The sequence below is a fragment of the Podarcis melisellensis genome (assembly GCF_964234715.1).
Source record: "Podarcis melisellensis genome assembly, chromosome: 10".
Taxonomy (NCBI): Eukaryota; Metazoa; Chordata; class Lepidosauria; order Squamata; family Lacertidae; genus Podarcis; species Podarcis melisellensis.
In genome coordinates, this window is record NC_138542.1 from 70,963,131 (window position 1) to 70,984,988 (window position 21,858).

Genomic DNA, 21,858 nt, shown 5'->3' on the forward strand with positions numbered 1-21,858 from the left:
CCCATTTAGGCCTTTTCTTTTTTTAGAGAGGCAGGGGATGTGGCAAGAGCTACTACGATGGGTTCCCGAGTGAGTGAGCAGCCAGCCTTCCCCTTTCGAAACTGCTGCAAGTTACGGCCATTTTACAGAACAGTAACTAGGAGAGACTGCGTCACGCCGTCCGCTTTGACTACAAAGCATGCAGCAAAAGCAGTACAAATCAGCTGAGCGACAGCGTCTTTCGTTCATGATGTATTTATAGGTATCCATAAATTAAAAACAAAAAAAGCTTGACTTCCATAAACTTTAAAATAAAAATTCACAGAAGGAAAAAAAAAGGCATCTGATGTATATTTGCCGAGTAAGGCTTTGGAGTCGGGCGTTGTCCCATCTCCTAGCAGCAGTCCTCCGCAGTGCTCATAAATAGAGAGAGAGAAAAGGAGAGGGGGAGAGAGAGAGAGAGAGGAGAGGGGGAGAAAAGAGGGGCGAGAGGAGTCGCTTTTTTAAAAGTAGTGTTTGAAGAGCAGGTGCTTTCTCATTTCAAGCGCTCGATGAGTCCCTGTGTGAGTCCAAGGTGCAAAAGCTGCGATCTGGTGAGGTTTGCTAAGTGGGGGAAAAACCCCAGAAGCTTCTCCCAAGACAGTTCCAAGAGGCTGGGCACTACCAGCCACATCTTAAAGAGAGAGCCAGTCCGTTTGTTCCTTTGGATGTCCACCACGCCTCCGTGGACGTACATGCAGCCGGCCTGCGTGGAAACAAGGGGGGAAAGGAAGATCACTGCTGGGTTTTCTTTTGAGCGGAACGGCAAGCACCTGGATTGCTTGCGAAGGAGAGATGCCATCCAGCCCCAAATATCTGTGGTCAGCTTGACATCGAGGTGGCATTCTGTTTGCAACCACAGGAAGCAGAGAGCAGTGGGGCTACAAGCCTGCCAGCCAGGTTGCCCAGTGCTTAATGACCTCAAGATCCTCAAGGGCAACTCATTTTGTAACTTGCTCTACGTGGGGCTGCCATTGAGACTGACCCAGAAACTCCAGCGGGTGCAGACTGCCATGGCGAGACTAGTCCTTGCCGATGCTTTTCCAGCTGCACTGGCTCCCGGTGGAGTACAAGGTCAGGTTTAAGGTGCTGGTTTTGACCTTTAAAGCCCTATATGGCCTAGGGCCCTCGTACCTACGGAACCCCCTCCTGGTATGTCCCACAGAGGAACTTACGGTCTTCAAACAAAAACATATTGGAGGTCCCGGGCCACAGGGAGGTTAGGCTGGCCTCAACCAGAGCCAGGGCCTTTTCAGTGCTGGCCCCAACTTGGTGGAATGCTCTGTCACAAGAGACTAGGGCCCTGCGGGACTTGACATCTTTCCGCAGGGCCTGCAAGACAGAGCTGTTCCACCAGGCCTTTGGCCTAGGCGCAGTCTGACCCCCTCCTTTGGTAATCCTCAAAGCACTCTAGCCCAATGGTTGCCATTAATTTGATTTTGAATTGATTTTAGAATGCTGTGTTACTTTTATTGTTGTTAGCCGCTCTGAGCCCGGCTTCAGCTGGGGAGGGCAGGATATTAATAAAAAAAATACTATAATTATAATTATAATTTCCTGGGCAACAGCTGATGGGCCTGACGTGCTTGCAGAGAAAGGCCCTTTGCCCCCACCCTCTGCCCCTCTTCCTCAGCCTGAGTAGCACTGAGGACATGAGGCAGAACAGGGGTAGAGAACCTCTGACCCGCAGGGCATCCAATTTGGCCATTTCCCATCAAGCAAATGCCCACCTTCCTGCCCATCAGCTGACATCGTTGGTCTAATCCTGCAGTGCCTGAGTGTTTGTGTTCCCAGCAGCGGGATTTCATCTCCAGCATCTGAAGGTGGCTGTTCCAGGGCCATTGTCCACCACCCCAATGATGGTCTTAGGGAAGCGGGTGGCGCTGTGGGTTAAACCACAGAGCCTAGGGCTTGCCAATCAGAAGGTCGGCAGTTCGAATCCCTGCGACGGGGTGAGCTCCCGTTGCTTTGTCCCAGCTCCTGCCAACCTAGCAGTTCGAAAGCACATCAAAGTGCAAGTAGATAAATAGGTACCATTCTGGCGGAAAGGTAAACAGCATTTCCGTGAGCTGCTCTGGTTCGCCAGAAGCGGCTTAGTCATGCTGGCCACATGACCCGGAAGCTGTACGCCGGCTCCCTCGGCCAATAAAGCAAGATGAGCGCCGTAGCCCCAGAGTCGTCTGCAACTGGACCTAATGGTCAGGGGTCCCTTTACCTTTACCTAATGACGATCTAGGTTGACAGAACTCCAGTATTTTCAAATACCTCCCACAGCTGGTTAATTCAGCCCCCCCCCTTCTTGCTGGCCATTTCTGTACCACGTAGGACCTTGCAGAGAGGCTGGGCGCTGGCAGCCGCTTACCGGAGTCACAGCAGCACAGTGGAAATAAACTGGCTCTGGCATGACGGCCGGTAGTTTCACCCACTGGAAGGTCTGCAAGCTCAGTTTCCAGATGTCTCCCAGGATCACTTCTCCATTGTATCCTCCGCAGATGAAGACATCTGAATCGACAAACGGCACAGGGCATTAGGCGTTGTTTTTTCACAATAAAGGGGCACACAAGGAAGGTTTGCGCAGTTCTTCACCTGGTGCGGAGAGAAACTGCCGTTTCCACAACTGTTTCTCTCACCAGACTTCCTCTGAGATCAATATGCTCCCCCACCTCCATCTTTTCAAGGAAATAACCGTACTTTTCCGTCTATAAGACACCCCCCTGTATAAGACTACCCCTATTTTGGGGGACTCAAAGAAAATGGGGGAAGATGGCACAGAGTTGCTGAGGATTTTTTGCAGAGGACTGCCAAAAAACGCTCGCCTGCAGGCATCACAAAATCCGCCTCCTGTCTGTCCCATTGCCTGCAGAAGCTGCCAATCGCCCGCCCAACTGCGGAAGCGTCAGCCAATCTACACCACCCATTGACGCGGCAACCAATAAGACGCACAACAGCCACGGCAGCAACCAATCAAATGCCCACCCTATGCACTACCCAGGTATAAGACGACCTCCACTTTTCAGCATGATTTTTAAAGGAAAAAACATCTTCTACATGGAAAAGTACAGTAACTTTTAATCTTGCCTGGGAACCTAGGAACAGTACCCCACCGTCAAGGAACGCCTCTCCCCATATGAACCGACCCAGACCCTGCCACCATCATCTGAGGCCCCTCTTGATGTGCCCTCTCCCTGAGAAGCAACGCAAGAATGAACCTTTTCTGCGGTGGCTCCCTGTTCGTGGAATGCTCTCCAGGTAGCCTCATCTGGCACCTTTATTACATATACTTAGGTGCCAGGTGAAAAAGTTTCTCTGCAACCAGGTGTTTGGCTGAGAAACACCCTGTGGCTTTTAAAATGTGTTTGTGGAAGGAGTTTGTTTTTGTCTGTGATTTATTATGTAGCTTGCATTCTTCTTTTGTGTTTTTCTGATGTGAAACGCCCCGGGATCGTCAGATGAAGGGCAGGATACAAATTTTAAAAATAACCCAGTGTATGCAGCGAGGAAGGCCCGGGTTCAAGTCTCCACTCAATCATTATAGCCTACCTTAGAAGGCTGTTGAGATGATGAATTGTTGAGGAGCGGGTTGTAATATGTATGCTTCCCTGAGCTCTTTGGGCTCAAGTAATAGTTAAATAACTAAGTAATAACCAAAAGCATTCTTAATTTTCCCACATCCACATCTCCTGGTATGTCCCACAGAGGAACTTACAGTCTTCAGACAAAAACATCTTGGAGGTCCCGGGCCACAGGGAGGTTAGGCTGGCCTCAACCAGAGCCAGGGCTTTTTCAGCTGCAGCTCCAATCTGGTGGAACGCTCTGTCCCAAGAGACTAGGGCCCTGCGGGACTTGACATCTTTCCGCAGGGCCTGCAAGACAGAGCTGTTCCACCAGGCCTCTGGCCAAGGCGCAGTCTGACCCCTCCTTCTGTAATCCTCATAGAACTCTAGCCCACTGGTTGCCATTAATTTGATTCTGAACTGATTTTAGAATGAAATGATTTTAGAATGTTTTATCGTTTTACTGTTGTTAGCTGCTCTGAGCCCGGCTTCGGCTGGGGAGGGCGCGATATAAATAAATTTTTTTTTTATTATTATTATTATTATTATTATTATTATTATTATTATCCTTCCTTCCCACTCACCACTCCAGGAGCACCCTATTTATGGAACACTCTTCACAGGAATACCCTCTTGACACTGCCAGACAAAGAAGTTTTTGTTTTTCCATTATTATTTTTCACTTTGGTTGTAAATAATAATATAATAATAATAAATTTTATTTATATCCTGCCCTCCCCAGCCGAAGCTGGGCTCAGGGCAGCTAACAACAATAAAACAGTAGAAAAGTACAGCACAAACAACATTCTAAAATCATTCATTATAAAATTAATTAAATTCAAGCCACTGGCACTGGGATACTCTTTTTTAAGCGGGAAGTGACGTGGACATTTGACAAGCCAGAGTCCATTTGGAGGAAGTGGCCCCGAGGTTACGATAATAATAATAATAGTAATAAATGTTATTTATATCCCGCCCTCCCCAGCCAAAGCCGGGCTCAGGGCGGCTAACAACAATAAAGTAGTACAGGATTCTAAAAACATTTCATTATAAAAATTAATTAAAATCAAATTGTTGGCAACCATTAAGCTAAAATTCTGTGGAGATTGCCAAAGGAAGGAGTCAGGCTGCACCCTGACCAAAAGCCTGGTGGAACAGCTCTGTCTTGCAGGCCCTGCGGAAAGATGTTAAGTCCCGCAGGGCCCTAATCTCTTGTGACAGAGCGTTCCACCAGATTGGAGCCGCAGCCGAAAAAGCCCTGACTCTAGTTGATGTTTTCCCCCTCAAGTCAAACCAGCCTTCCGTTTCTCTTGTGACAGGCTTTCCAACAATATGGCTGACGCTTCCACCTTCTGCTGTTAGAATGTTTCTGAACATGCTGAGGCACTGCAGCACCTCAAAGATGGACTGTTGTGTGCATACAGAAGTAGGCTCAAACCCTTCATCCCAGTTGGGATTTCACATGCCACAAACAGGAGCCTCTGCAGCTGAACGTGCCAAAGCGAGCCAGTGATTCTTACCATTTTTTATCTGTACACAACTGTGACATCTCCTGGCCGCCGGGAAATCTGTGGAACGAAAACCTGAGGGTGAGTGAGTGTAACGGAAGAGAAGACTGTTCAGTAAAAGCGGGTTTCTCATTACTGGGAAGGGGCCGGCCAGCCCGAAAAGGGGCTTAACATGAATTGCACAGAATTCTCCTTGTGCCTGGCCGTGAAGTACTCATAAAGGTAAAGGTACCCCTGCCCGTACGGGCCAGTTGTGTCCAACTCTAGGGTTGTCCGCCCATCTCACTTAAGAGGCCGGGGGCCAGCGCTGTCCGGAGACACTTCTGGGTCACGTGGCCAGCGTGACGAAGCTGCTCTGGCGAGCCGGCACCAGCGCAGCACACGGAAACGCCATTTACCTTCCCGCTATAAAGCGGTACCTATTTATCTACTTGCACTTAAGGGTGCTTTCGAACTGCTAGGCGGGCAGGAGCTGGGACTGAACGACGGGAGCTCACCCTGTCGCGGGGATTCGAACCGCCGACCTTCTGATCGGCAAGTCCTAGGCACTGAGGTTTTACCCACAGCGCCACCCGTGTCCCGAAGCACTCATAAGATCATTCAATACCAACTGACCTTTAGCCATCTTTTCCATGTGAAGAGGTGAAGTCAAAACAGGGAGGGAGGAAACTGCCTACTCCTAAAGCATATTTTAGCTTGTGTGTGGATAAAGATGAAAAGCCCAAGAACAAAAAAATAGTCCACTAGCACCTTAGAGACCAACTAAGTTTGTTTTAGGTCTAAGCTTTTGTGTGCATGCACACTTCCTCAGTGTGTATCTGAAGAAGTCTGCATGCACACGAAAGCTTAGACCTAGAACAAACTAACTTAGTCTCTAAGGTGCTACTGGACTATTTTTTAATTTTTTATTTTGACTGAGTCAGACCAACATGGCTACCTATCTGAAGCCTAAGAACAGTTTGTGCTCGCTTTACAAGCGCTCTGGAACACCCATTGAAGAGAGGGTTGTGAGAGCAAACCAATAAAAATGACCAGGGGAAAATAATCTGAACTGAAGTATGTTGAATGGCCACCTGGAGGAGGGAGACTTCATATCAAGAAAGGTTACAAGATCCTAACTATGAGCGTTGATTAGAACCCAAGTCAGGTGGAATCACTAAATCTGAGCTCTACATGACTACAGTAAGCCCACAATGTATGTGCATATAATTTGTGTGCATTTAAGTGCTTGGCTAAATAGATAATTAGGGGACAGGCATCTGGGGGGAAAGTCACTGGCAATCCCACCCACCACAGAACCCACGGTGTTTTGACTATATGCGATTTTGGTTTTAGGCATGATTTCTGGAACGTAACCCTTCTTGAAAGTTTACTGTACATTTTAAAAAGTGTTTCTGAGATGTCAGATTTCCACAAGGCACCAGAATCCAAAGAGAAATACTGTGGTACCTTGGGTTAAGACCTTAATTCGTTCTGGAGGTCCGTTCTTAACCTGAAACTGTTCTTAACCTGAGATACTATTTTAGATAATGGGGCCTCCCGCTGCCACCGTGCTGCCGCCATGCGATTTCTGTTCTCATCCTGAAGCAAAGTTCTTAACCCAAGGTACTATTTCTGGGTTAGCGGAGTCTGTAACCTGAAGCACCTGTAACCTGAAGCACCTGTAACCCAAGATACCACTGTATCTAGTTATTTAAAAAATTAATCTGGAACCAACTACTATACAGGAGACCTGGAATTATGCAACATTTTTGGTGTATATTTCAGATCAATCTATGGGTTTAATTTGGATTTTTAACAAAGAGTAAAGTGCAAAGGTTTTGAGAAGACTGACTTGTTTGCAAACTTCCTTTGAATCTCTCCCTGGGGCCCCCCACCAACATTTTATTTCTGGCTACAAATAGTTTTGTCTTTTCAACCCCTGCCAATATATGCTATTTCTCAAAAGCCTACCTTTTTTCTTATGAGGCTTTGTTGCAATTTCTTCCCAGGTGTTTGTTTCAAGGTTGTAGGCATGGATCTGAAGCAACAGAAATAATACAATTATATATATTTTTTTTAATGACAGAAATGGAACAAGGCAAAGGCTGAATTCAAGGCCTCTGGGAAACTTGGTTTTCAGAAGGAGAGGTCAAAGTTAGAAACAGAATTGTTAGAATCCAATACCAAAAATCTATCTAAAATGTATAATTTGCTGCTGAAATGGAATACATAGGATGAAACAGTGAAATCAGCTATGATTAAATGGGCACAGGATATTGGTCATGACATTATGTTTGACGACTGGGAACAGTTATGGACCACCGGTGTTAAATTTACGGCATGTAATGCCCTGAAAGAGAATATAATGAAAATGATCTATAGGTGGTACATGGCCCCAGTCAAACTTGCAAAGATCTACCATCTGCCCAATAACAAATGTTGGAAATGTAATGAGGCTGAAGGTACTTTTTATCATCTTTGGTGGACTTGCCCAAAGATTAAAGCCTACTGGGAAATGATCTATAATGAAATTAAGAAAGTCCTTAAGTGGACATTTGTAAAGAAACCGGAGGCTTTTCTCTTGGGCATGGTCGGCCAATTGGTACCAAAGAAGGATAAGACATTTTTTATGTATGCAACCACAGCAGCAAGAATCCTGTTGGCAAAGTATTGGAAGATGCAAGAACTACCTACTCTGGAAGAATGGCAATCGAAGGTGATGGAATATATGGGACTGGTAGAGATGACCGGCAGAATCCGTGACCAGAGGAAAGAGACAGTGGAAGAGGACTGGGGGAAATTTAAAACATATCTAAAAAACTACTGTAAAATTGTGGACTGATAAGATGTTAAGGGGTAGGAAACAAAGAATTACAGCTGTAAATCATAAACTTTAAGAAAACTCAAAAGGGACCTGACTAAAGACTGATCGATGAGTTGCTCGAAAAAATGGTAAAACAAGGATGTGGTGAAGGGAAGGCATGGGGAAGTCAATTTTTGTCGTTTGTTTTTAATGTTTATGTTTGTTTTGTTTGTTCTTATTATGTGTAAAAACCAATAAAAATATTTAAAAAAAAAATGAATTCAAGGCCTCTGCCAGCAAATTCACCCGTCAAGCCCACTCCATCACCCCACAAGAGATTTCCAAGTTAAATAGCTAAGCGCTGGAAATTAGGCAAGAGGCTGACATGACACTTGATTCATGATATCCGGGGGTATGGATTGTTGGGTTTGCAGAAAAATTGCCATGTCATCTGCCTGCTCCCGAAGGGAAACTTGAGCTGTTATAATTCTGTGCGCCTTGGCAACCTGTCAAATGGCTCTTACTGTCAGAAAGTTCTTCCTGGTGTTTTAAGTCAAAAACTGCTTTCTTATAACTTCAGTAATAATAATAATAATTTTTTATTTATACCCCGCCCTTCCCGGTTCAAAAACCAGGCTCAGGGCGGCTAACAACAAATTTAAAACACTTAATTATAAAAGCAGCATAAATACAGTATAAAGACATGAATAACAATAAAAATCAAAAATCAATTTAGGGGAAATAAGCATTAGATTATCCCCAGGGCTAGGTGGCTGAATTGGTCCTACTTGGGCCAGCGAGGAGGACAGGGGAGAATTAGCTGTGGGGTCTCAGAGCGGGTGATCTTCATAAAAGGGGAGGGGGAGGGAAGAGAAGGGAAATAAAAGATCAGGCTGAATTCAAATTAAACGCCAGGCAGAATAGCTCTGTCTTACAGGCCCAGCGGAAGGAGGTTAAATCCTGAAGGGCCCTAGTCTCATGAGACAGAGCATTCCACCAGGTCGGAGCCATTACTGAAAAGGCCCTGGCCCTGGGGGAGGATAGTCTGATTTCCTTAGGGCCCGGGACCTCTAAACCATGGTTATTCATTGACCTTTTCTGCGGGACATACCAGGAGAGGCGGTCCCGTAGATACGAGGGCCCTAAGCCACAAAGGGCTTTAAAGGTCAAGACCAGCACCTTGAAATCTTTCCGCAGGGCCTGCAAGACAGAGCTACACAGTCTGACCCCCTCCTTCTGTAAACCTCATAGAACTCTAGCCCAGTGGTTGCCATTAATTTGATTCTGAATTGATTTTAGAATTGATTTCAATTAATTGATTGTGATTTTATGTAAACTGTGTTAATTTTATTGTTATTAGCTGCTCTGAGCCCGGCTTCGGCTGGGGAGGGCAGGATATAAATAATTTTTTATATTATTATTATGTCAATTAACTCAACAGGAACTGTGCAAAAGTGTGCCATCTGTGTCAAAGGGGGCTTGCACAGGATAAATTCATCCCAGGTTGTGCCCTATTAGAGATCCAGGTGAAACATACTGGGATTCCTCGTGTGCAAATCTTTGCAAATTTTGTCTTCATGGCACTCTGGTGGATGTTCCCCTTTGCAAGAGATGGAAAAAAGGGTGACCTGCCACACAATCAATCAGAGCAGTGACTGGAACCCAGTTCTCCCAAACCAAACCCAATTCCATTCACTAGATCACTCACCAATCTGCATTAGGTGCCAAATACTCAAGACCTCAACATTCTGCTATTAAAATTCACCAGCTCTGGTCATGGGCTTACTTTCTGATCTCACTAGCGAGAAATCAAACTAATAAAAAGTATTTTGGTGGTTGATCCTATTACCTTGTCCAAGGAATAGGCTGTCCAAGAGGTTCCCCCTCCTAAGATGTAAATCCTCTGCCCGTCATGTGCAATTTCATGTCTGTATCTGGAAAGACAAAGTCAAAATTATTTGTAGTAGCTTCATCTGCCTGCTCATTCGTGTGTGTGTGTGTGCGTGTGTATGTGTGTGTGTGTGTGTGTGTGTATACACACACACACACACACACACACATGTGCAAGTTTCTAGCCCCTGTGGTGCATTCAGTTTTCTCAGTCTGTCAGCCAAGAATGCCATGCTATATAATAATAATAATAATAATAATAATAATAATAATAATAATGATGATGAAAATATTTATACCCCGGCCATCTGGCCGGGCCTCCCCAACCACTCTGGGTGGCTTTCAACCAAATATTAAAATACAATAATACATCAAACATTAAAAGCTTCCCTAAACAGGGCTGCCTTCAGATGTCTGCTAAAACTCTGGTAGTTGTTCTCTTTGACATCTGGTGGAGGGCGATCCACAGAGCGGGTGCCACTACCGAGAAGGCCTTTTGCCTGGTTCCCTGTATAACTTGGCTTCTCGCAGTGAGGGAACCGCCAGAAGGCCCTCGGTGCTGGACCTCAGTGTCCGGGTAGAACGATGGGGGAGGAGACGCTCCTTCAGATATACTCGACCGAGGCCATTTAAGGTTTTAAAGGTCAGCACCAACACTTTGAATTGTGCTAAGAAATGTACTGGGAGCCAATGTTGGTCTTTCAAGACCGGTGTTATGCGGTCCCAGTCCCCACATTCTGGATTAGTTGTAGTTTCTGGGTCACCTTCAAAGGTAGCCCCACGTAGAGTGCATTGCAGTAGTCCAAGTGGGAGTTAACCAGAGCATGCACCACTCTGGTGAGGCAGTCTGCCAGACATGCTAGTATTTTCATAGCAAATGTTTCCAAATTTAGGCATCCCATCTAAACCACACAAGCCCTACTAATATCTGGAGGGCAGGGGGAGGTGGCTGAAGAGACAGCCAAAATTTTTGAATTGGAATTGACATTTTAATCAGAACTTGTCTATCAAGAGACTATCATTTTGAATGAGGAAGACTTGAGGCTGGTCACCTTGCAGCCAGTTTTACGCAGCGGGCGCCACTGAGCAAGAGGCCAAGCTCACCTTTCCTCCGGCATGTCACAGTGCATGTTGTTTGGCTTCAGCTGGGTCCACTCCCTGGTGTTCAGGTCCAGCTTGTGCAGGTCTGTGCTGTAAATGTATCCTGTCGTGCCTCCGAATACGTACAAGGAGCCATTTATGATCGCCATCGCCTGGTAAGGGAGAAGAGGGGAGAGCTGCAGGGGAACTGAAGGGGCACCATAGGGAGGCAGCCGAAAGGCAGATATCCTCTGAAGAGCATCCATCTCCCCCTTCCCTGGATCCCCTTTGTCACACCACTTTCAAGGGAGCAGAGCCAGGAGTGACAGGATGCCACGGACAGCACTTGATATTGCCAGGGCAATGAAATCTGCCTGTAAGTCCGATCTCATTTTCGTGAACTGATTGAGCTTATGGTTGAAGTGTGGTACTGAAACACCGCAATGTGTACAGGCACAGGGTAGGGTAAGGGAACGGCCTCTAGCCTTGGATGTATGGAAGATGGTTGTGGTACCTATAATCGAAAAACACTCTCTACATGCTCCAGCATATTCTATTTTTCTCTTTTATAGGGCTACGCCATGGGTAGGCAAACTAAGGCCCAGGGGCCGGATCTGGCCCAATCGCCTTCTAAATCTGGCCCGCGGACGGTCTGGGAATCAGTGTGTTTTTACATGAGTAGAATGTGTCCTTTTATTTAAAATGCATCTCTGGGTTATTTGTGGGGCATAGGAATTCGTTCATTTCCGCCCCCCAAAAAATATAATCCGGCCCCCCACAAGGTCTGAGGGACAGTGGACTGGCCCCCTGCTGGAAAAGTTTGCTAACCCCTGGGCTAAGCCATCAAGACCTCGGGCTCAAATTAAATTCTTATCTCTTTGACTTTGTACAATGCAATCCCCCAAAGGTGCTCCAGTATACTTCATGCTCAGGAACTTGAGAACTGCTCCCCATTTTTAGACCCGAGGAGATAAGTGAGACCTGAATTAATAGCACAAGCCTCTCAGGAATATGGAACCACTCTCTGTCCTTGAAGAGTCTAATAATAATAATAATAATAATAATAATAATAATAATAATAATAATAATATTTACACCCTGACCATCTGAACAGGTTTGCCCCAGCCACTCTGGGTGCCTCCCAACAAAATATTAAAAACACAATAAAACATCAACCATTAAAAACTTCCCTGTAGAGTAGAATAGGGGCAGCAGTGGATGACACTCCCCCCCCCCAGTACCTGTCCATAGATGCGGTTGGGCTTCTTCCCTCGACAGTTGAAGAGGGCCCAGCGCTTGTACTTGACGTTGCAGACGTGGACGTCATTGCCATTGCTCTCGCCAAAGGGGATCCCGGTGCCGCCAAAGACCAAGAGGTTATTCCCATGCAACACAACTGGCAGAAAACAAGAAAGCAGAACAAAACCTTTGACATGCAGATTTGGTAGCCCTCAACTGCACCGTGGAACAGTTGTCTTCTCTGCTGAGCTCTTCACCAGTAACTAAAAGTCTAACGAAGGGATGGAGAGAGCTCTCTTGCCAGCGACACAGAACTAACAAGTTAAAGGTAAAGGGTAAAGGACCCCTGACCATTAGGTCCAGTCATGGCCGACTCTGGGGTTGCTTTATTGGCCGAGGGAGCCGGCATACAGCTTCCGGTCATGTGGCCAGCAGGACTAAGCCGCTTCTGGCAAACCAGAGTAGCGCACAAAAACGCCGTTTACCTTCCCACCGGAGTGGTACCTATTTATCTACTTGCACTACGTGCTTTCGAACTGCTAGGTTGGCAGGAGCAGAGACTGAGCAACGGGAGATCACCCGTCATGGGGATCTGAACCGCCGACCTTCTGATCGGCAAGTCCTAGGCTCAGTGGTTTAACCTACAGCGCCACCTGCGTTAGCGCTGGGTAAATGGGGCCTGTGCAGGTAGAGCATGAGCAGCAGACAGGTACATGTGCATACAATGGGCATGCAAATGAACAAAGCATACTAAAGGAACCGGAGCAACTCATATTGCTTTTCAGTCAAGCACTCACACAGCAGGAAAAGGCAATAGAAGTTGCTGACACTTCCCTGCTGACCTGAATTTCACAACAGAAAGTGGACTGCACTAATGGAAAAAAAAACCTGCCTGCAGAGCTGTGGATGAATCATGCAAAGTACATCCACCATGAAGACTTTCCAGGGTGCGGGGGAGAGAAGCAAAGAGAAAGGACAGAGCTCCAGCATTCAACACCTCCAGTGTCCCAAACTGTAAAGGTAAAGGTACCCCTGCGCGTATGGGCCAGACCGACTCTGGGGTTGTGCGCCCATCTCGCTTAAGAGGCAGGGGGCCAGCGCTGTCCGGAGACACTTCCGGGTCACGTGGCCAGTGTGACGAAGCTGCTCTGGCGAGCCAGCACCAGCGCAGCACACGGAAACGCCGTTTACCTTCCCGCTATAAAGCGGTACCTATTTATCTACTTGCACTTAGGGGTGCTTTTGAACTGCTCGGTGGGCAGGAGCTGGGACCAAAAGACGGGAGCTCACCCCGCTGTGAGGATTCAAACTGCCGACCATACGATCGGCAAGTCCTAAGCGCTGAGGTTTTACCCACAGCGCCACCCGCGTCCCTTGTCCCAAACTGTAGCAGTTCCTAAAGAAAAGGAATGGGAGGAAGCCCTGCAAAAACCAACCCCATGGCCACTGCTGGGTGATGGTGGCGGTAGTGCCACACCTCTTAAGACTCTTGGTAGCCACAACTGTGTAACATGAATTTATCCACAGTGCAGATCTGGCCAGCAACAATACGAAGCCAAGTCCTTCTTGGCATCTAAGCCTGGACTTTTATAAGACCCTATTTTAAGTACAGGAGTTACAAAACGGATCTCAAAATAGCTCACTCTAATCTTACTCAATTACTATCCTTATACAGATGGGACAGCTGATTATTATTAAATTTGTATACCACCCTTTCAGGGCAGTTCACAACAAGAATGCTATTAAGGCAAGGAGTTCCATTTATGCTTTACTACCGCAATAATTCATTCTCTACTCACGTGACATAGATGCTAACTCTCGAGGCATGTAACCCTCTGTGCCCATTTGATGCCAGGTGCCAGTAGCAAAGTTATATCGCCAAAGCTCCCTGAAGAGTGGGTAGTCTTCATTCTCTGGCCCTCCGGACTCATCATAGTCAGGATTGTATCCTCCGAACACGTACAAGTTGGCATTGTCTGCCACACAACGGTGGCCGCTTCTGGCTGGTGGGACTCTGTGGCCTAAAGCAGAGAGACAAAAGATTTTCATGAACTAAGGCGGGACAGAATATATTTTGCAAAGCTGGGTGGAGCAGCATAGAAAGATGACAAAGGAGGGAGAGAGGTGGGCATCACAGTGGATAAAGTCTCAGCACCAAGAAAGGAAGTTGCTCCAGTTCCATCTTGGATAAATTTCCAAGAACCAGTTTTCATTGGCAGGCATGGGAGCAGATAAGTCATGAAAGGTGTGGGCACACAGTTTGGGTAAAAAGCTACACAAGGAGATGTGGTGTTGTGAATGGTTACAGCTGATCTTCCAAACATTTCTGGCTTTCAGTCATACAGTGGTACCTCGAGTTACATACGCTTCAGGTTACAGACTCCGCTAACCCAGAAATAGTGCTTCAGGTTAAGAACTTTGCTTCAGGATGAGAACAGAAATTGTGCTTCGGCGGCGTGGCAGCAGCAGGAGGCCCCATTAGCTAAAGTGGTGCTTCAGGTTAAGAACAGTTTCAGGTTAAGAACGGACCTCCGGAACGAATTAAGTTCTTAACCCAAGGTACGACTGTATTGGCTTGTGGGCTTCTCATATGTATCTCGTTGGCCACTGTGAGAACAGGACTGGACGGATTATTAACTTGATCCAGGAGGCTCTTATGAACTCTCAACATTATCTCAGAGGGGTTTTTCCTGTGGTTTTAGTCCCTCCTAGAAGTTGGTTTACCAAACGTTGGTGGTAGAGGTCGTCTGCTCAACATTTTTTTCCCCATCTGGGATTCTATTTTGGCCCTTATGCTGTTTACCATCTACATGAAAATGCTGGGAGAGGTTTTCTGCACATACAAGGTACAGTGCCACCGGTACAGAAATAACACCGCCGCTCCTCGCTTTTCATCCCAATTCCAAAAAGGCTGCAGAGGTGCTGAATAAATGCCTGAGCTTGATAAGCGACTGCATCCTTACGGGTTAACAAACTAAAGCTTAACCTTGATGGAACTGGAGCCCTTTTCAGATGCCTCCTCGCCCAGTCTGATGAACCCTGTGGCAAGGGGACAAGATCACACTAGCTGGCCTGATTCACGGTCTCCGTGCACTCCCTAGACATGCACCCAGCAGTAACATGAAAAGGGGTTGAAGTACCTTGTTCGGATGTGGTTTAGCTACATGCACATAAACCAGTATGCATTCAGGCGCCCTGTCACATTAACAACAACAAAAAGGGTGGCCTCGCTAACAAAGAACATTAACAAAGAGTTAGATGTGCTGCTGGTCAAGAGGACCAATGATGCAGGGATGTAGGCACAGTGCTGTCTCAATAATAATAATAATAATTTATTTATACCCTGCCCATATGGCTGGGCTTCCCCGGCCACTCTGGGCAGCTTCCAACAAAATATTAAAATACAGTAATACATCAAACATTAAAAGCTGGATCAGGTTGATGGCCCATGTAATCCAGCATCATGTAATAAGAATAATAATTTATGATTTATACCCCGCCCATCTGGCTGGACTTCCCCAGCCACTCTGAGCAGCTTCCAAAAAAATATTAAAATACAGTAATACATCAAACATTAAAAGCTTCCCTAAACAGGGCTGCCTTCAGATGTCTGCTAAAAGTCTGGTAGTTGTTGTTCTCTTTGACATCTGGTGGGAGGGCGTTCCACAGGGCGGGTGCCACTACCGAGAAGGCCCTCTGCCTGGTTCCCTGTAACTTGGCTTCTCGTAGTGAGGGAACTGCCAGAAGGCCCTCAGCGCTGGACCCCAGTTTCCAGGTAGAACGATGGGGGTGGGGACCCTCCTTCAGATATACTGGACCGAGGCCGTTTAGGGCTTTAAAGGTCAGCACCAACAATTGTGCTTGGAAACATACTGGGAGCCAATAAGGTTGTTTATGGTGTGACTGTGTTCTTAGATAGCCAGTATAGGTGATAACTGTTTCCAGGAAGGAGCGCTTTTGCACATCTTAAACTAACACGCCAACTGCAACCAAACCTAGAGAGAGCAGATCCAGCTGCAGTTATGTACGCCCTTGTTACACCTGGATTTGCATTACAGTAACAAGCCTTGCATCAGACTCTCTTTGAAGGATATAACAGGACTCTAAGTGTGTTCAGTTGATGCAGCAAGAAGGAGTCAAGAGTTCTGACCAGCAACAAGTTCCTGAAGTTTGTTGCTCCACTGCCATACCACCTGCACTGATTTTCTGATTTCTTTTCAGACCCAACCCAAAGTGCTGAGTACCATTTTTAAAGCACTGTGCGGCTTGGAACTCTGATACTTAAAAGACTGTCTCCTCCAAAGTGAGTTCACCTGACTACTCAGGTGATACTGACAGACTGCCCTGGGCATTCCACCATCAGAAGACTGGTTGGTAGTGGAACATGAGGGAAAAGCATTCTCTGTGGCACACACCTTACGGGACTTCCTATCCTGGCTGTGTTTCAACAGCACCTGAAAAACTGCCGGTATCAGCAAGCTGGTCAATGTCCAGGTTTCTTTACATTTCCCCTCTTATATACTGCACCTGATTCTTTTAAAAGTTTTAGTTGCCCTTTTGACAGTTAATGTAAGCAGGAAACAGGAAGTATATAAACATTGTAGTAACCGAAAGTGCAACTCTATGCATTCTTGGGGTAAATACCAGTGAGCACCATGGGATTTATATCCAAGAAGCATGCAAGGGTTCAAGCAGCACGTTTCCAATGTAATGAACTTGGCACTGTTTTATGGGGTGGAAATAGTCACGAACGACGGGAAAGGTGCCAAAAGCTTGTGTGGCATACTGGCTAAAGCTATGAGTCAGGAAGTCCTGGTCTCACCTGTCAGGAACTCATTAGGGGGCCTTAAGCAAGCTGCTTGACCTCTCCCTTCACCCCACACCAGCAAACCCCAGAAGCAGCAACTCCAGGCTACCTTGCTGTTCAGGATCGGCCAAGGGGCTGTACACAAGTTGCAACGTACTGTACAGTGGTACCTTGATTCTCAAATTTAATCCGTTCCTGAAGTCCGTTCCAAAACCAAAGCGTTCCAAAACCAAGGCACGCTTTCCCATAGAAAGTAATGCAAAATGGATTAATCCACTCCCGACTTTTAAAAACAACCCCTAAAACAGCAATTTAACATGGACTTTACTATCTAACAAGACCATTGATCCATAAAATGAAAGCAAGAAACAATGTACCGCAGTCACACAATCAACCCATCAGGGGCTGAACTGGGTTCTACATAGTCACAAAAACAAAACAAAAAGAGCTGCAAAAACAAAAACGCAAAATAGATAGCAAAGACAGACAGACCTCAGCGTAACACTCAAAACATTGCACGTTCAGCTTCTGGAAAAAGTTCGCAAACCGGAACACATACTTCCAGGTTTGCAGTGTTTGGGTTCCAAGTTGTTTGAGCACCAAGGCATTTGAGAACCAAAGTGCCACTGTATATACACCCACGAAGCTCACCCCAAGGCAGTGACAGCGGCACCAGGCAACCTTGCAGGGCTGCTGTTCCGGATTTACACACAGGGCTCCCTGCATTGTGCACGCGCGGGGCAAATGTCACCTGAGGTGACTCCCCAAATGTCCCTCCGTAAAGCCCTTATCAGGCCAACATGGCCCCAGCGAGCTGCTTCCAACGGCGGTCAGCCGGAAGCCCCCAATCAAGCACAAAACATTCAGATTCAGCAGCCCCTTCTCCATATATATACTTGGGGAGAGCGCAAAATATGGTCTGAAGCTCAACATCAAAATACGAAGATCATGGCCACTGGGCCCATCACCTCCTGGCAAATAGAAGGGCAAGAAATGGAGGCAGTGAGACATTTTACTTTCGTGGGCTCCATGATCACTGCAGATGGTGACAGCAGCCACGAAATTAAAAGACGCCTGCTTCTTGGGAGAAAGGCGATGGCAAACCTAGACAGCATCTTAAAAAGCAGAGACATCACATTGCCAACAAAGGTCCGTATAGTTCAAGCTATGATTTCCCCAGCAGTGATGTATGGAACTGGACCATAAAGAAGGCTGATCACCAAAGAATGGATGCTTTTGAATTCTGGTGCTGGAGGAGACTCTTGAGAGTCCCATGGACTGCAAGAAGATCAAACCTCTCCATTCTGAAGGAAATCAGCCCTGAGTGCTCACTGGAAGGACAGATCCTGAAGCTGAGGCTCCAAGACTTTGGCCACCTCATGAGAAGAGAAGACTCCCTGGAAAAGACCCTGATGTTGGGGAAGATGGAGGGCACAAGGAGAAGGGGACGACAGAGGACGAGATGGGTGGACAGTGTTCTCGAAGCGACCAGCATGAGTTTGACCAAACTGCGGGAGGCAGTGGAAGACAGGAGTGCCTGGCGTGCTCTGGTCCAGGGGGTCACAAAGAGTCGGACACGACTAAACAACAACAACTTAAATGAAGAAAGTGGTTTTGCAGAAATGACATTAGAATGATGGAAATAAATGACTGAGAAATGGTGTGTGCATAGATGAACGATCTCTTCCTGGCTCCTTGGGCCTAAATCATGTTCTAGTATGGCTAGAACATTGTTAGCTATCACCACTTTTTAGGTGTATACAAATATCTTCAATTATCTGAAGGGCTGTCACATGGAAGATGGAACAAGCTTGTTTTCTGCCGCTTCAGAGGCTAGGACCCGAACCAAATTACAAAGAAAGGTGATTGTAAATAAACTTTAGGAAGAACTTTCTGGGGGCAAGAGTTGTTTGACAGTGGCATGAATGCCCTCAGAAGGTACAGCGGTACCTTGGGTTAAGTACTTAATTCCTTCCGGAGGTCCATACTGTTCTTAACCTGAAACTGTTCTTAACCTGAAGCACCACTTTAGCTAACGGGGCTTCCTGCTGCTGCGCCGCCAGAGCACAGTTTCTGTTCTCATCCTGAAGCAAAGTTCTTAACCTGAAGCACTATTTCTGGGTTAGTGGAGTGCAAATGCCATCCTTAGATTATTCAGAAGGAAAGGAGCTGGCTTTCTACCGATGGCCCTAAAAGTTTTTCAGGCAAAATCTTTAGCCCAACTCCTATATGGCACTCAAATTAGCCCCTCTGTCAACCTTAAGACCCTTGAAACAGTACAATCAAAATTCTTAAGATCACTATTTGCCACCCCAAAGTGTACACCTAATGCAGTCTTAAGGCAAGAGGCAGGACTACCCAGAGTGGAATTAAAAGTCTGGGAGCAAGCAATATCCCTCTGGCTGAAAATCCATTACAATCCTAAGGGACTGTTACCTTGCTTCCTGGCCGCAGTTCCCTATCCTCCTTGGCTTATGCAAATAACTAACAAGATCAAACAAATTGGCCTAAACCCCGAAAATCTCTTTCTTGGAACTCAGAACAAGGCAAAGGCAATTATCACTCAGAGACTTTACGATGTCGAATTACAACAAGAAGACGCCCTACTCCCGGAGACATATAGATGTTTAAAAGCTTGGCCTAACTTTGCAGCTGCCCCTTATTTAACTAACATCACTAACGAAGCTTATAGATGGGCTTTCTCCAGAGCCCGCTTTGAGACAATGCCCTCAGCAGTGCTGTACGGCAAATTCACGCGGGTACCGATGCATGCACGTCTCTGCCCCTGCATGTCTGATAGGGTAGAATCTGTTACACACATCCTTCTGTCCTGCAGATTTTATAGTGAAGAGCGAGCTCGACTTATCTTGCCGCTTTTGTCAAAATTCGTACCCCTACGGCATTATTTGGAATCCTCCCCCAAAATTCTAAGAAAATACCTTCTAGAAGATTCCTCGGGCTCAATATCATATGAGGTGGCCAAATTTTGCGCCTTAGCAATCAGGAAGCGTAGATTTCTGCTGTTGAATGGCACATAGCGAAGTTCCCTTGTGTAATCTTTTTTCTTCTTCTTCTTGATGTTCTTGTGGATCTCCTTTTTGTTTGACCTTGTGATGTTTGGTGTCGCTGGCTTTTGCCGCAACAAAACTTGGTAAACTTGGTAAACCTGGACTTCTGAAGCCCACCCCATATTGCTGTGTTAACCGATCTTTTAATTTTTCTTATAAATTTTTACTCACCCATTATCTATGCCTAATTAAGTATTCTATGTATATGTTTGGTTCTTGCTCTTATTTATTTAATAATTATTCACTTAGATTCATACTGTTATGCTACTTATTTAGATGTTTTGCTTATGCTGGTCTATGACCGTAATAAAGAACTTGACTTGACTTGACTTGTTAGTGGAGTCTGTAACCTGAAGCAAATGTAACCTGAAGCGTATGTAACCCGAGCTACCACTGTAGTGGACTGTCCTTTGTTGGAGGTATTTATGCAGAGGTTGGGCGGCCATCTCTCAGCTGTGAATTCTGCGTTGAAGGGGGTTGGACTAGATGGCCCTTGGGGTCCTTTACAGTTCTGTGGTTCTAAGACCGGCAACATTAAATGCCCGGCTTCTGGTTTCAACAGCAGTGGAGGACGTGCTCTGGTCCAGGGGGTCACGAAGAGGCGGACACGACTAAACAACCACCACTGGTGGTGGGCAGCGGGGCTCTGGCTGTGGCGGCGGCGCAGGCGCAGACGCTCCCTCCCTCCCCCCCCCCACTCACCGCCACGGCCCGGGCCCGGCGGGAGCCTGACGAAGCGGTTGAGGAGCCCCCCGCGCGGAGCTTGAGCCGCGGGCCCGTTCCCGCCGCCGCGCTGCCGGTTGCCGTCCCAGCCCTCTCCGTTCCCCGCCGACATCTTGGCCCTCCTTCCTCTTCTCGGCTCCCTCACAGTCGCCCAAACGGAGCGCGACGTGAGGGGCTGGAGGAGGGAGGGGGCAAACAAGAGTTTCCCGCTGCCACAGCCAATAAGCGCCGGCCTTGCACAGCGCCGGCCAATCGGAGGCGCGGTTGTTGGAGAAGAGGCTTGTGCGTCCCTGCGCGAGGAGTGTGTGTGGGGGGGAAACAGGAGTTTCCCGCTGCCATAGCCAATAGGCGCCGGCCTTGCACAGCGCCGGCCAATCGGAGCGCGATGTGAGGGGCTGGAGGAGGGACTTGTGCCTGCCTGCGCGAGGAGCGGTGGGGGGGAACAAGAGTTTTCCCGCTACCACAGCCAATAGGCGCCGGACTTGCACAGCGCCGGCCAATCGGAGGCGCGGTTGTTGGGTCGGCTTGGAGGAGGAGAGGCGAAAGGTGTGGGCGACGTCGTCATGGAAAGGAGAGGGAGGCGGAGGTAGCCAGGCCAGAGCAATCGCTCGCAAGATTAAGGCCTTTCTGCACAAAACGGGGAAGAGACGGGGAGGCAAGAGCAATCGAAATAGGAAATAGCGGATCGACAGGCGGAAGAGACGGTGGTTCTTCGCCAGGAACCTTGGGAGTTGTAGTTCCGCGAGGGGGGTCGCCCTCCCAGGAGTTCTGACGAGGCCGTGACAGTTTTAAGGGCTGCAGATGATGATGATGATGATGATGATGATGATAATAATAATAATAATAATTTTTAATTCATATCCCGCCCATCTGGCTGGGTTTCCCTAGCCACTCTGGGCAGCTTACAACATATAAAACACAACAAAGCATCAAACATTTAAAAAAACCAAGATATCCTATACAAGCAACATATAAACCAATAAATCAGTGAAAAGAGCAACAATAAATAGTTTATAGTTATACCCACATCAAGATGATGGATTGTTCGGAGCTAGCCGACCTAACTGGAAGAGTCTGCAACCAGAAGGAGGAGGAGTATCAGGAAGAGTGGATTAAATTTAATGATTACTTAGTTAAATATGTTACGTTATTTAACTGAAAACAGCTTGCAGATACTTAATTGGCT

The 21,858-nt window shown here is 46.9% G+C and overlaps 1 protein-coding gene across 1 annotated transcript; it reads right to left on the minus strand.

Moving 5' to 3' along the window:
- Nucleotides 1-218: 218 nt before the first annotated feature.
- Nucleotides 219-20,844, minus strand: KLHDC10 (kelch domain containing 10). The gene is made up of 9 exons (XM_081927291.1): nucleotides 20,652-20,844; nucleotides 13,874-14,095; nucleotides 12,077-12,231; nucleotides 10,860-11,008; nucleotides 9,715-9,799; nucleotides 7,034-7,100; nucleotides 5,093-5,140; nucleotides 2,381-2,520; nucleotides 219-724 (listed from the first exon to the last, which is right to left on the minus strand). The coding sequence occupies exons 1-9, from the start codon at nucleotides 20,782-20,784 to the stop codon at nucleotides 515-517; spliced, it is 1,209 nt and encodes a 402-aa protein (XP_081783417.1). The 5' UTR covers nucleotides 20,785-20,844; the 3' UTR covers nucleotides 219-514.
- Between the last annotated feature and the right edge of the window lie 1,014 nt (nucleotides 20,845-21,858).

Excerpts from the sequence above, each read along its gene's own strand:
- KLHDC10 (XM_081927291.1), bottom strand. The coding sequence starts at position 20,784 with ATGTCGGCGGGGAACGGAGAGGGCTGGGACGGCAACCGGCAGCGCGGC. Across the intron at positions 7,101-9,714 it reads CAGCCTATTCCTTGGACAAG|ATCCATGCCTACAACCTTGA; the intron begins GTAATAGGATCA and ends CTGTTGCTTCAG. Across the intron at positions 725-2,380 it reads ACTGTGCTGCTGTGACTCCG|GCCGGCTGCATGTACGTCCA; the intron begins GTAAGCGGCTGC and ends GTTTCCACGCAG.